Source organism: Ochlerotatus camptorhynchus, unplaced genomic scaffold (genome assembly GCF_037179485.1).
Source record: "Ochlerotatus camptorhynchus isolate MF236.1 unplaced genomic scaffold, CSIRO-AGI_Acam_v1.1 ptg000475l, whole genome shotgun sequence".
NCBI lineage: Eukaryota > Metazoa > Arthropoda > Insecta > Diptera > Culicidae > Ochlerotatus > Ochlerotatus camptorhynchus.
In genome coordinates, this window is record NW_027040961.1 from 876851 (window position 1) to 892259 (window position 15409).

At 38.1% G+C, this 15409-nt stretch overlaps 1 protein-coding gene across 1 annotated transcript; it reads right to left on the reverse strand.

Annotated features, from left to right (window-relative positions):
• Positions 1-6204: 6204 nt before the first annotated feature.
• Positions 6205-7910, reverse strand: IFT52 (intraflagellar transport 52). The gene is made up of 6 exons (XM_065235373.1): positions 7732-7910; positions 7560-7662; positions 7385-7499; positions 6895-7322; positions 6586-6834; positions 6205-6498 (listed from the first exon to the last, which is right to left on the reverse strand). Exons 1-6 carry the CDS (start codon positions 7839-7841, stop codon positions 6205-6207), a joined length of 1299 nt encoding a protein of 432 aa, XP_065091445.1. The 5' UTR covers positions 7842-7910.
• Positions 7911-15409: the final 7499 nt, after the last annotated feature.

The window sequence follows — 15409 nt, forward strand, 5'->3', positions numbered from 1 at the left end:
TCGTACATATATACTTATTTATGGTACATAATGATACTGTGAATCATCCCTTTATTGTTTACGATTATGCGGGAAGCCACTACTGTTTTTCAGTGAATGTATTTTACATTCACTGAAAAACAGTAACAAGGTCTGCCCGCTCTAATTCGTGATTCATAAGAGATACAGATTTGAGTTATGGATAAAAGTTGTAGCTAATAGCAAAACCTACTAAAGCACTATACATCATTTTGTGTAAATCTATTTATGAAAAAAGTTAGAGGCAAATGAATGTAAATAAATGCATGAAATGAACGTAAATGATTTTCCATGCCTGATAACAGCTTTTATAAACAATGACTTCTGTCGATGATTTCCAGGAATTCAAGGCACACCCACGCAAACCAACATAACGTCAGATAGAGGAAGTCTTCCCCTACCCGATGGTGATGTTGATTTGCGTTGGCGAGTCTTGAATTTCTAGAAATCTCGCGTAACATTTGAATAGGGCCTATGATCAAAATGTAAACAAACCGATTTTTGATACCATTCTGTAGCACTGGTAATTAGCTACCAGTCGTATAGGAATGTTCCGCATTATCGATAAAAATCATTAAAAATAACTTGATTTTAAAAACTGCCGATCCACGAAATTTTTCCAATCATTCATGCTAAAACGGCCTAACCTCGGGCCTAACATATATTTTTTTCGTTCGATGAGGTTCCATTCATAAGCCTAGCGACGTAGAAGGGCCGATGATTGAACAATTTCATATCAAAGCTAGGCCCTGGCCCTACTGCTTGAGGCAGGGCCGATGATTTATTTGACGTTAAGAAAAGGGCCTACAATTTATGATGACAAGCACAACGGCTTAACAAAAAGGGCCTAACCATTTAAAGATTCACAAAAAGGCTTATTACTGTGATATTAAATTTTTATCGATTTTCATGTATTTTTGAAAACGTTTCGCATGTTTTGGATGTTGTGTACTGAGATATAGTTACTATTGTTATTGTGAACAATATAAATGCCTAAAATACTTCAATTTATTTATATAGGAATTAAATACTGGCGGAAAAATTTACAATTCATTTTCTGGATTGTTTACATTTTGGACATAGGCCCTTTTCAAATGTTACGCGAGAAATCATCGAAAGATGTCTTTGTTTACAAAAGCTGTTATACCTTAATTCCAGCTCTATCTAGAATTAACAGTTTTCATGTTGTTAAAATGCATCCAAAACATCAGTTTTGCAATAAACGCCAACATTACCTAACGGAATTATTGATCAGATCATTATTCCGCAAGGAAAGTGAAATTACATTCAGAATGCGCCACTTTCATGTCGATCACGATACCAATGAAATCGATCTTTTATTTACCGATTTCTTTAAAAAGCCTGGTACGCAGCTGAAAAGAAAACGGAAAAGTAAATTTTGAGGAATATTCCCAAAAGTAAATTTGACAGCTTTAGCACAGAGAACAGACGTCCAAGCTCGGTCAGAAGCTTGTGTAAAGTTAAGTGGAAACGTCGCCGTTACGTAGCGCTAGCATCTCCTGATTTCCTCTATAAATGTATCACTTTCGACCCATTTGGCGCTAGTATCGATAAATTATCTGTTGAAAATTGCCACTTGGCGCTACTAGCACTTAGTGTCTAGTGTAATTTTTGCAACGCCAGCGCCATCATGTTGCCAAAGAGGGTTTTTAAGTGGGGAAGTCACCGTTTGTGGTGCTTTAGTCGAATAAGAATCTTTACACAAGTTTTTACAGAAATTTTGTTCGAGCCTCAACGTCTGTTCTCTGTGGCTTTAGGGAGTATCGATAAAGAGAGAACAGACATGGAGGCTCGAACAAAATTTCTCTAAAAACTTTTGTAAAGATTCTTATTCGACTTAAGCGCCACTAACGGCGACTTCCCCACTTAAAAACCCTCTTTGACAACATGATGGCGCTAGCGTTGCACAAATTACACTAGACACTAAGTGCTAGTAGCGCCAAGTGGCAATTTTCAACAGAAAATTTATCGATACTAGCGCTAAATTGGTCGAAAGTGGAAAATTTATAGAGAAAATCAGGAGATGCTAACACCACGTTACGGCGACGTTCCCACTTATTTTATACAAGTTTCTGACCGAGCTTGAACGTCTGTTCTCTGTGGCAAAACTGCACCAGTGCATGCGACACCTAGGTTTGAAATCCAAAACCACAAAAGTGATGATGTACTAAAATATTCCATACGATTTGACAGCTAGCAAAACGTCATTATCGTTTTCACATCATTTCCATCTACTGGCCGACCGTAACCACAGAGAACAGACGTTCAAGCTCGGTCAGAAACTTGTATAAAATAAGTGGGAACGTCGCCGTAACGTGGTGTTAGCATCTCCTGATTTTCTCTATAAATTTTCCACTTTCGACCAATTTAGCGCTAGTATCGATAAATTTTCTGTTGAAAATTGCCACTTGGCGCTACTAGCACTTAGTGTCTAGTGTAATTTGTGCAACGCCAGCGCCATGATGTTGTCAAAGAGGGTTTTTAAGTGGGGAAGTCGCCGTTAGTGGCGCTTAAGTCGAATAGGAATCTTTACACAAGTTTTTAGAGAAATTTTGTTGAGCCTCCATGTCTGTTCTCTGTGCCGTAACGTAGATTCATCAATTCAGGCATAACATTTGATAACGGCACAAAAGCATTTGTAAACAAACATTCTAAGGCCCTTTACACGCGAACCAAAGTACGCCCACGCAAACCAACAACATCATCGCATAGGGGGAACTATCACCTTTCCGAAAGTGGTATTGGTTTGCGTGGGCGTACTTTAGTTCACGTGTAAAGGCCCTTAGAATGTTTGTTTACAAATGCTTTTGTGCCGTTATCAAATGTTATGCCTGAATTGGTCCCAAGCAAACGATTAACGTACCCCATGCTAGTCGAAATTCTATGTTGTATGCAATGTTTGTTTTGATTCGCTATGAAAGTTTGACAGATAAAATAAGGGGTTATTGGTTTTTCCTATGTTTCAAGGGGTGAATCGATTAGCTTGGGACCGAAGCGAGTACCAGAGCTGAGCCAAAAAGTTGAGCACGTTATTACGGGACCTTCTGGTCTTAGAGTTACCTCTATGATATCACTGCTTGCAATCAGCTTCACCACTTAACATTTTCATTGTTGTTGCAAGATCGTTGCATTATCCCGGGATGCAACGAGCACAAATTTCAACTTTTTCGGGTTTCGAACTCGGGGAGCAACAAATTCACACAGTGGAGAAAGGTTGCCACTTGTTTACGGAACAGAGACAAAGCATATATGTATGCTCCATGATTTTGTTGAATCATACTTTGTTCCATATAAGTTCCAAAGTTTGATATCTCGGGGTTATTTGAGATTAATTTCATGTGGCAGCACCCCGGGATGGGAACTTTGCAGCGCAAACCCATTCTACTGATGTAGCCCAGGCACACAATATGCTGGGTCTCTAAAACCGCTAGTCCTTCCCGTATAGGTCACCCGGGGTCCCAATATAATCCAGTATATCCAGCAGACGTGAACGTCAATTTCGGGATGGGAATCTGCAATCATATAAATATGAAATAAAACATAAAACATAACCTACACGCTATTCTGAATCTACCCAGTGACTGGGTAGATGGCACCCATTCTTGTATCCAATAAGTAGTTGTCAAAATCTGGGTAAACTAATTTTGTTCTGACGAGTAGAATCTACCCAGATTCTGGGTAAATAGTTCTAATCGAAATTTTCCTAAAGTTAAAAGTGGCGCAGGTATGAAAGGGAGATTGTTGCACTGCTAGTAAAAGTTAAGATCCTCAAAATATATAAATCTGATGCTAAACAATGTACAGATATGTAACTGTTTCATGGCGAATGCTACCAGCAGCTTAAGTTAGTAAGTACATTGATACATTTACGTTAAGGTCGACCAGCAGATGGAAATGTTGTGAAAATGATAATGCCGTTTTGCTACCTGTCAAATTGTATGGAATATTTTTTAGTACGTCATCACTTTTGTGGTGTTGGATTTCAAACCTAGGTGTCGCATGCACTGGTGCAATTTCGCGTAAATTCATCAATTGTCAAGGGCCACCCACATTAGATCCGTTTGCGTTGCGTTGACGTAAATTTGACAGTTAGACAATAGATTTAGTTGTCACTTTGCCGCAACGCGTCCGATCCGGATCTAATGTGCGTGGGCCTTTAGTTTCTGCACAGTTTGAAAAAGAAAAGTGTAAATTTCTGTTCAATATGATGCACACAAATGGAGCGTCACATATCATATACGTTTACATTATATATCATGTAAAGTGCTGACATATTTCATGAAATGTAGCAAATATTGTATACAAAAGCCCATCTTTGTAAACAATATTGTTTGCAAGTTGCTCGGATGCGTTAAATGAAATACAAGTTTACGTGAATGAAAGTTTACATCACAATTAAAATTCAGAATTTTCATCTGTGTGGACTTTGAACATTTTCCTAATGCTACATGTTATCTGTTATTTTATCTGTTAAACTTTCATAGCGAATCAAAACAAACATTGTGTAGTACTAAAATTTTGACTAGAATGGGGTACGTTATACCACAGAGAACAGACATGGAGGCTCGAACAAGATTTCTCTAAAAACTTGTGTAAAGATTCCTATTCGACTTAAGCGCCACTAACGGCGACTTCCCCACTTAAAAACCCTCTTTGACAACATGATGGCGCTGGCGTTGCACAAATTACACTAGACATAAAGTGCTAGTAGCGCCAAGTGACAATTTTCAACAGAAAATTTATCGATACTAGCGCCAAATTGGTCGAAAGTGGAAAATTTATAGAGAAAATCAGGAGATGGTAACACCAACAATCAATACGAAACTAACGATTTTAAATTGGCTCACCACTTTAGTAGCCTATTGGTCCCAAGCAAACGATTAACGTACCCTATTCTAGTTGAAATTCTATTACTACACTATGTTTGTTTTGATTCGCTATGAAAGTTTGACAGATAACATCAGGGGTGTGTGGATTCATGCAGAACATGCAGGGGTGAGTGAAATAGCTTGGGACTGCTTGGGACCGTTGTTCTGGTACTGAGTGAGCCAAAAATAATAATGATTTTCTTCGGGACCCAGTGGTCTTAGAGTTACCTCTATGGTTATACCCCGTTCACATTATAGCCTATATCACGTAATATAGGCTATCTTGCAATGAGCACTCATACGTAGGATTTCCAGTGAAAACTAGATGTATGAGTGCTCCTTGCAAGACAGCGTATATCACGTGATATACGCTGTAATGTGAACGGGGTATTAATCGATTTGCTTGGGACCAATAGGCTTGTCAAGTAGTGAGGCAATTTAAAATCGTTAGTTTCCACCGGTTGGTATAACCACAAACGAAGTGACAGACGGAGCGGCTCGAAAACTTTGGTGACTAACCTGCTATTGCAATTTTTCAGTGTACCGCATGGCAATACCACTACTGCTGGATTGTACCACATGGCAACACTACTACTAGATTGAACTAGCATTTTCACCAAATGTCCTAGAATGTTTTGGTTCTATCTCTTTCACTCTACTCAAAACCGAAATGCATAAAAAAATGACAAAATGATACGCACTCTTTGTACACTGTCAAAGAATCATTGTACACAAAATCAACTTTGTTCAAATCAAAACAAAAAAAAAACTAACCCATCTGGTGGATGATGGCACAAGCTTCCAAGAAAATTCTATTACAGTGAACCACATTATTTAAATGGATTTCTTCGCCAGTTAGTCGTCTGTCACTTCGTTTGTGGTATAACTGTGTGGCAAGTACTCTATGCCCAGGGAAGTTGAGAAATTTTCCAACCCGTGAAATTCCTAGACCGGACCGAAAATCTAAAACAGCCACCTCCACACAGTTCGAAAAAGTAGTGTAAATTTCTGTTCAATTTGATGCACATAAATGGAGCGTCACATATCATATAAGTTTACATTATAACTCTTGTAATGTTCTGAGTCATTTCATGAAATGTTGCAAATATTGTATACAAAAACCCATCTTTGTAAACAACATTGGTTACAAGTTGCTCGTTTGCGTGAAATGAAATACAAGTTTTTTTTTTTCTGTGCAGTACTGAGCAAAGGGAGGTCCCAAAACTGCTCGAATATGTTATTAATGGACAAAATGATAGCTCAAACAGATGATTGTTATCTTTTCGATAGACACATTTTATTCCTTATCAAGCTTCTTATAATGAGCAATCTTCACGCTAATCACATTCAAAATTTCCTTTGCCGTCATTCGCTGATCATCTTGGCAGACCTTCAAAATGCGACCGCACTCCTGTATAAAGTAGCCCAGCTCCTTCTCGTCCAGCCCGTCTCTCCGATTGTTTTCCAGTGCCGGCGACAGGCACTTATTGGTGAGCTGTGTGATTTGCGCTTTCTCCGAACTGAAGGCTTCATTCAGATCAAATAGCTCCAACGGTGGCGCCGACAGATCGCTGAAAATCGGTTGGAAAACCTGAAAATAACGGACCGATTAACGTTCGGTTTTGCAACAACACCACTGGCGGAAAAGGGGTGAATCAGAGAGAAATAAAGCTCTAACCGCAAGCTGCAGCGGCGGTAATGGGATCTCGAACTGCGGCTTGATGATCTTGAGCGGTTCATATTGCACGTCCAACTTTTCATAGGTATTGATAACATCGCGCAGCAGATCGTTGTTGATCGAGTACAGGGCCATATCGAATAGCTTCTTGAAGTCGGCGGGGATGTCGTAGTCGAGCGAATCCATCAGGCAGATCTTTGGCTGCTCGGCCAGATAGATCGTATCGGGAATGATTGCGTAGTCATTTATCTGCAAACATCAGGGTGTGAGAAATTATTGTGCCGTGATTGCTGTGAGAGTATGGCGCACTTCGAGGTCGTTGAAATCGGATGACTTGAACTTGAAGGCATCCTCGAGGATCATGCTGAAGATTCCATCCCAGATAGCCACATTGATTTCGTTCGAAATGTATTTATCTTGAAACATGTGACCCGAACCGATTGCCACCAGTTTGCCGTTAGTTTCGTTCTGGTAGTACCCAGCTAAAGGGCGATTGAAGGGATAGACGACGGGGCCCGTGGTCAGAAGGACGCTCGAAGGCTGGATGACGTTCATGGTAGCTCCGAAGGGGTACACGAACTCAACCTTGTACTTGTCGTCCATGAAGTCAAACGCGGTCAGGATACTTTTGCTGAATTCGAGTAGATAGTTGTTCATGGTATCGCTGGCAATTCCTCCGCTGATTAGGGCCTCTTTTGGGTGAAAATATTTGTAGTACTGTGGGCGAACTACAGCGTCTACAATGGTGACAATTATATAGACTGATTGTTAACTATTCCTGAGGCATCATAACTCTAACCATTATTGATTGTCATTCCGTAGTCTTCAAGAAGAAAATTAATATTTGTGTTGAAGTTCACTTCTCCTCCTTCGCCTAAAAGAAGTAATAGGCGCCCGCCTTCCGATATGTAATCCTAGAACAAGATCAATCATAATCGCCATATTTAATAGAGAAGTAAACATCTCGCTCAAACCTTCAGGTATTGAAATTCTGTTTCCGTGAACTTTTCCTGAGGACCCGCCAGAACGTAAATCGTAGCTCCTTTGAGGATCTCCGGTGTGATGTCATTTTTGTTACTGAAAATCCGAAGCAAAAGTAAATTTTTCAAACTCTCCAAATCAAATCACTTTACGCAGTAAATTAACCTTTCAACCCGATAGCTAACTTTGAGCTTCCGGTGCAGAGTCTTGTAGTTATCGGGTAGCTTGAACATCTCATTTTTCGACACATTGAAAATCACGTTCACGTTGTTCATATTGCCGTGGTGGTTTCACCATTCAAAGAACCAAATTAGGAATGTTGTAAAAAGCCAAATGTTGCTTCCCTTCTTTCTTTGACCGAACCGCCGCCGCTGACCAGCCAAACGCTCGCCTAGGTGTGTAAATATACCGAGAAATTGAGTTGTTAATCGCTTAACATTCCGGGAACCGAAACCCTACACCTGCCTAACATGGGCCCGCGCGAGCGAGGCACGCGTGGCTGAAGTTCTAGGATTCGCCGCCAAATCCTACAATTTAGGACCGTTTTAGGTTGGCTAATATTTTTTGGGGATTCACCGTCGGACAACCGTAGTAAGCGAAGGATGACTAGAATTCACGGGATTTCTTTCACCGAAACTGAACAAAACAAAGCAACTACGATTCACGTTTTTGTGTCGTTGGGCTGGTTGCCATGGTTGCGCGCGTGACATGGCATGCGCTCTGCCGCAACGCAACGGCCAGAATTTGTAACTACCTACATAAACATGGCCAGTAAAACATGGTGCTAAAAACGCTCGCTGGAATTTGTGTAATCTTATCCGTGACGTTTTTTTTTGTAAAGCACCTCTCGCAGCTGATGAATGCATAGGAAAGGAGCGGGAAAACTTCACGACAGACGGTGAATGTTGCCCGAACAGCAGCGCCGCCGACAAGATTGTAAAACTTTATCCAAGCATCTTTCAAAGTAGAGTGAGTTTAATTTAGAATTTTAATTTCCAATTGAAAGCTGATACATGACCGTTTCGGTGCACCATGTGATCGTAAATTATGGGAAACATTGTTGTCCTGGTCACGGATTCTGGATCTCACATTTGAAAACGCTTTAATGTGGCAGTATCTTGTGAAGATGTACCCAGGTATGGGTATATTTTCCTATTATGGTGAGTTCCAATTATGAGACCAGAAAATGTTTGATACCGTTCTGGTGTTTTTTTTTATGTATTGCATGGTTTTAAGGTATATTACATATATTACACTCAAAGATAAATTAAATCAAAAAAGCTTAAAAAGTATGCATATTCCCGCTTCACCTAATTGAGTCCGAGCCATGATTACTTTGGCAGTAGTCATGCATGATTAAATTCGAAATAATCTTTCCAGTATTCAATTTTATTCTTTTTCAATACTGATATATAATCAAAAAAGATTAAAATTCAATAAAAAATTATTAAAATAGAATCAAAAATGATTGAAATTTATTCAAAAAAGATAATCTTCAATCTAATCAACCACGATTAAACTGGGATTAATGTCAGATGCTTATTTTTTAGAAAGAGAGTATTAATTTTTAATCATTCGATATGATTAAACTGAGTTAAATGCCAAATTGATTAAATTTCAAGCAAAATGGGAATAGTTTAATTTATCAGTGCAGGGAATATAATATTATTCTGGAACTTTTCTGGATGATGTTGAGGGTTTTGAGACGATTCTTCATGAGCTTTGGTGGATGGTGCATTAGGTTTCGATGGAGACCATGGATGTAGCCAGAGGTTGGCAGGAAGGGGCTAAGCTTCTAGAATCTAAAAAAAAACAAGTTTCAAGATCATAGTAAGTTATCTTAATTCTAGAATCTATATGTTTTATTTTAAGAGGCCGAGCCTATTATTAAATAATTAAAAAAAATCTAAAGTACAAAAGTTTATTTCAGAAATCTTATATTTGAAAACATAGATACACATTTTTAAGCAATTGAAAAGCTTCCAAAATGCTGAGGCTTGATTTTTTCTCAGATTCTGTAACATGAAATTATGGAATTTTGAGAACAGTTTCAAGATAATGGCATGAATTTCATAGCAATTCCGAGCTGAATCGCATGACAATTTTAAGAGAGGAGAATGTCGGGAATCGAACTCAGCCACCTCCATTATGGTCCTGCATTCTAGCTGCGCCTTAACCTACTGTGCTAAGGTAGGCCTTGCGAGATACTTGGGTGATATCTCTATAGTCCATTATTAGATCTGTTAAAAATTGTTGAATTTGTTTTTATTAGGTTTTCTAAGTGACTTTATCCTGAAAAACTAGTCCAGTCCAAGGGTCTTGATTTTTTTTCAATTACCAAAATCTCATTCGTTACAAAAAACGAAGTGCATTTTCCCGATTTGTTATCGAAATTCACGGGTTTTCACAAGGTGACTTTGAATTCCCGGCTTTTCCCGGTTTTTCTGATTTATCGGTTCCCGATTCACTTTTGGGAAGGGCTCCTGGTAGACGTTTATGCATTGATCATTTCAAAAAATAAATGGAGCGTACATTTTGGCCAGGTCAAATATGAGTATGAGTTTGTATACAGTTGACTATTATTATGGAATGGAATTGCTCTATAAGGGAATAATCTGCATAATTACCAGGTCGGTCGGTACAGTGACCCATCACTATTTAATATTTTTTTCAATGATACCGCTTAAATATATGGAGATTATATTCTTACAGTTACCCCCTAAACTTATACAAGAGCTTTAAGGCGAATCGTTTGTTATACCACCAGATAATTGTGTGAAGATCTTTGTGGACTAAACACGATTTGAGTGAATCCGTCGGCAACATCGCCTACGGACATCCACGGGATGAATGAGATTCTCTTTCCAACAACAGGATCATACAACCGGTCAAAAAACAGGCCATCCAACAGAAGGAAGACCCAATGTGTTGGGAGAAGAGCCCACAACCTATTCACGAAATGTTAAAGACAGAGAGTTGGCATTTCCACTCTCTCCATCCATTTCGCATCATTTAATTTTTCATATGGAACGAAAGCTAAGAGAAAATTACTAGCTTGAACTTACGCGCAATTTTGTACACAGGTACATTTCATGCAATACACTCGGATGTATCGATGTGCTCAAGGAAGTATACCGGCTCGAAAATAAAATAATATTTTCGGTACGTTTTTATTTTTCAATAAATATTGGGAAAAATTATTAAAAATCCAAGAAAATCAGTTTCTTTCTTAGATTTTTGTCAAAAATTACATGCAAAAGTTTTTTTTCTATCTCATTATGAAAAAAAAACTGGACCCTCAGCAAAACCGAAAAGTCGATGTTTTGGGGTTTTTTGAGTGCAACTTTACGCCATAATGACTTATGAAAAATGATTTTTTCCAGTAAATTTCTATGAAAAATTAGAAAAAAGGTAATTGTTTTAGATTTTTCATACCTTTTCTCAATATTTTTAGAAAAATCAAAACTTGCTTATTTTTTTCGGAGCTATTGACTCCCCCTTAAGTGTATTCGCAGACGTTTGCATACGGGTACATTGCACATGGGTTTGTGCACGGTACCAAATCATAAAATTTTAAGATTAAAGGCATATAAGAAGCGCTCATAATAGGTAAGGGAACTAACTCGTCTGCCGTTTATGCAAGCCGGCTCCCATGAGCACAAGCGCATGAGCACATAACATAAGTGGAACTCAATTATCAAAAATCGACCTAATTTCAGTGATTTCAAGTGGTATAGAAGGACATCAATCTGTCAAATTGATTATACCAGCTGTAAAATTGAGTAGGGGGATCAAGGGGGTAGTCAATTTTATTAAAATATTTCTATCGTGGTTTATAATGATGTGTCTTCTTAGTACTCCTGAACTCATCTCGTCGTATTTCCTTAACAATATACTTTCTTTATTTATAATAATATAGCTTTAAAAAAATCTTCACACAGCCAAATATTAACGTTTGCATTAAAATAGTAGACAATTATTTAATTTTGATATCAAAACATATTCTTTTTCTGAAGTTATGGGCAAAAAATTTGGAAACTCCACGCGTTCATTTCTTCTAACTCTAAATTTGCGTGGATTAATTTTTTAAATTTTTTTCTCTGAGGCAAATTTTGATTAAAAATGTACGTACCATCTTCTCTTTTGACATTTTTTTTGTATCCAATTGCATCAATCTTTAATTTCATAAGGTTTCGTTTGAGAAAAAATACAACTATGCAAATTTGGAGTTAAGTGCATACATTTTTAAGTCCAGAGAGCAGCAGCAAAATCTTCGAATTGTTAGCATTACATTGCATTCAATTAACATAATATCCGTAATCAATCCAATACAATTCAACCAGGTTGAAGAGACGTAGAAATATTGCATCTCTAAAAAGGTAAATTCAAGGTTTCAAATACTCATTTCAGCTTAGAGCTTAGATGCTATGATCATATTTTGAATTGGTAAGATGCAAGAAGAGGTTGCAAAGAATGTGTTTGAAATATTAAACCTGTTTATTTCAGTTCATGAGATTCACAATCAGCGATTTTTCACACACTCACTCACTCACTCACTCACTCAGCGATCAGCAAATCGCTGATTGTGACTCATAGAAAGCAAAATTTACAGGTTTTATCTTTCAAACGCATACTGTGTAACCTCTTCTTGTAAGTTACAAGTAAAACATGTCATCATACCATCTTTTGGTTTTATTATTCCGGAAAATATTATTTTAGCTGAAATGAGTATTTGCAACCTTGGGTAAATTACTGTTTAACAACGCTCTTGATTGACTTATGATCGACTAAAAAATACTAGTGAAAATATCCTCCTGTCACTAGTCGAAAAAAGAATGGCCGCATTATCAAATGAGCGGTAAACAGCAAACTCTGTCAACCATTTAAACAGCGGATGAACAAAAGAGACGATAAATTCTCTGGGCCTCACCTCTTTGCACTCATTGCGCATTATCTTGACAATTGGGTTCTTTAATTTTGAAAAATATATCGGTTTTTATATATCATCTGAAAAAGCTCCGTTTTCTGAGCACAGCGATATTTTTTTCGAACCCACACACTATCATCTCGATTTTTAAATCAAGATTTAAAGCAAAATAATAACTTCACTGTTTGACACTAAACTGACAAACTGACAGCTCGTTCCCATACAAAGCGACACCGAGGTTAGCGCCCCTAAGGTGATTTTTGCAAATGTAATTGTTCTTATTTAAAATAGTTCCAGTTACCCAAAATTGATGAAATTTTGGGTTGGTTTGGATTCCATTTTTAATGCAGATTACGAATATGCATTTACCTCAATACCCTTAAAGAACCCAATTGACAATTCGCCTTTTCGTTCACTCTAAAACTCTTTACTCCTATGGTAAAATCCGTAAAATCCCATAAGCAAACATCAGTCTGGCCATGAAACATGGTGAACATTTCTTTCCCCTTTCACACCTATGAAAATCCCGTAAGATACTGTCAATCTTTCCGTGAAAAGACGGCGGCTTGCTCGTACCATGGTGGAATGAAGAGATAAGACAAAGTCCACTGGATTTCAGGCACAGATTGTCAGATACTTATGAGATTTTACCATAGGGGTAAAGAGTTGCAGAGTCACCGTCAACATCAATGCTTACTGAGCATGCAACCTTATATCTGCTTTTCTTTCACAAGGGCCAATGTTGCAAACGTCAACAATTACTTTCTCGGAGAATTTCTCGAGAATGAAAACTCACTCAAGTAAACCACCGCGTGATGATTAGATGTGTAGAGCGAGAGTCTTCCTATCCGATAGAATTGGTGGCTTACATTGATTGACTTTGAACTACGAGAAATTTACGAAAGAAGCCATGATTTACGTTTTCGACATTGGTCCTTACAATTCAACCAAAAAAGAGCAAAATTCTGTGTACACTCGGTTTAAGAGTTACATTTCTAACAAAAAGTTTCTTGATATGAAATATTATTTGAGATTAGAATAAAAATTCGTTTCTATTAATTTTTCCTTAAGGCTAGGATTCACAAAAGCATCACCATTAATTAAATATTTTACCATTTGGATAGTATAAAAGGAACAAAAAATTAGATTATGATTGGTGAGCTGCAGTGTAGCTTTCATTTTTCCAGATCATAGAGATTTCATTTGTGTTACCATCAGGACACATGCGACTACTATTAGGGTCACGCTGAAACGAAAATGTAACTGTAATGCGGCATACAATAGATGTCAAGTTACATATTCGTCATAAAAATAAAGTTACAGCGTAACAACTTTTCTGCGCGAATTTGACGGGTCAAGCTATTCGTAACTTTTCGGTCACTATTGTATGGAAACTCAGTTACAGTTCAACCAATTGATAACATTAGATCGACACAAAAAGGTTACACTGTGTCATCATTGAGCATAGATAAGTCGCATTCTATCTCAATATCGTGACAAACGGACTATGAAGTTACCAATGACCATTGTGTTATATTAATGTGTCCTGTTACTTAGAAGGTCATGACGTAACTTCACGTTGATTTGATATGTAACTGCAAATATTTCATGGTTACTTGTATGTTAGCATTGTGTGACATGTTTCTCTTTCTCTCTTATAAAAATATGTTACAGGTGTTACTTGGGGAGGTTTCAAGGAAAAATTTAGATGTTAAACAACGCGAATAACATATCCGTTCAGATCTCAAGGAGCAGTTGAGGTTACGGATAAGCAAACCTCGTCCAGGGGAAGGCAACTCCAACTCAGGAAATGTCCCAAGATATTTTTTTCAAGAAAGAATACAGAAGAATTACAGGGCTTGATGAAAATTTATTGGAGAGGTTTTTCGTAATTCTAACACTAATAAACAGCAAGGCAGAGATCAACGTGGCAGCATACCAAGAGTATGCCGAAGAAACTCGAGTGATGTACGATAATTTATACAGTTGGTATGCGGTGTCTCATTCTTTCTTCTTCTTCTTCTTATTATTATTATTATTATTATTCTTCTTCTTCTTCTTCTTCTTCTTCTTCTTCTCCTTTATTTAACGTCGGTCTCTGTTCCGCAATCTAGTGCCAATCACCGACGGACATCGATTGCCATCCATTGACGGCAACCGAATGTGCAGGAAGGCAGCTTCCACACCTGCGTAGGATATCACACCTATTCACAACACACATGGGATCAATGTTCGAGCGTGGGCTCTAATTGCCGGCCACCGGAGGTTTTTCTACCCGTTGTTTCAAACAACGGAGCCACAACTCTGGGAAAACGAAATTTCACTGCAGTAGCACTGATCTTCACAGTGCCATCTCTCAACGCACTATAATCACTTTCACGAATTCATGAATTCGGACACACGTATCCACGAAACAATCCATAGGATAACCCACGCACTACGACCGACGGAACTTCCCGGTTTGGTCACAAACTCTGGATCGTTTCGGATGTGAACAAGGAAATTATTTTTAGATTTTCTTGCACTGTATATCACTTGATAAGCCTTAGACGATCGAGCGGACAAAGAAAACACGGGATAGATACCGAACGCTCCTGCTGTATATTTGCAACTGAATTCAATTTGCTGTGGGACCAACGGTTTTACTTCCCTGTCTCCAACGGTGCACAAGTTACTTGTGCATGGAGCAGTGATTATTCAAAGCTCCCTACTCCCGGTTGGAATGCTTTCAGAAGAGGCTGGGGAATCAAGGCATAAGAGTATCCGAAAATTTCGAGGAGAGCACGCGAGAAAGTTAATATAGAAGTCAATATGGAAGATGTTATTAGGAGTCTACACAGATGTTTTTTTTCTCAATTTTAACTATCGCGTAAAATCTCCCTTCGTTTAAGGTGGAATTCAGTTCAAAAAATTCAA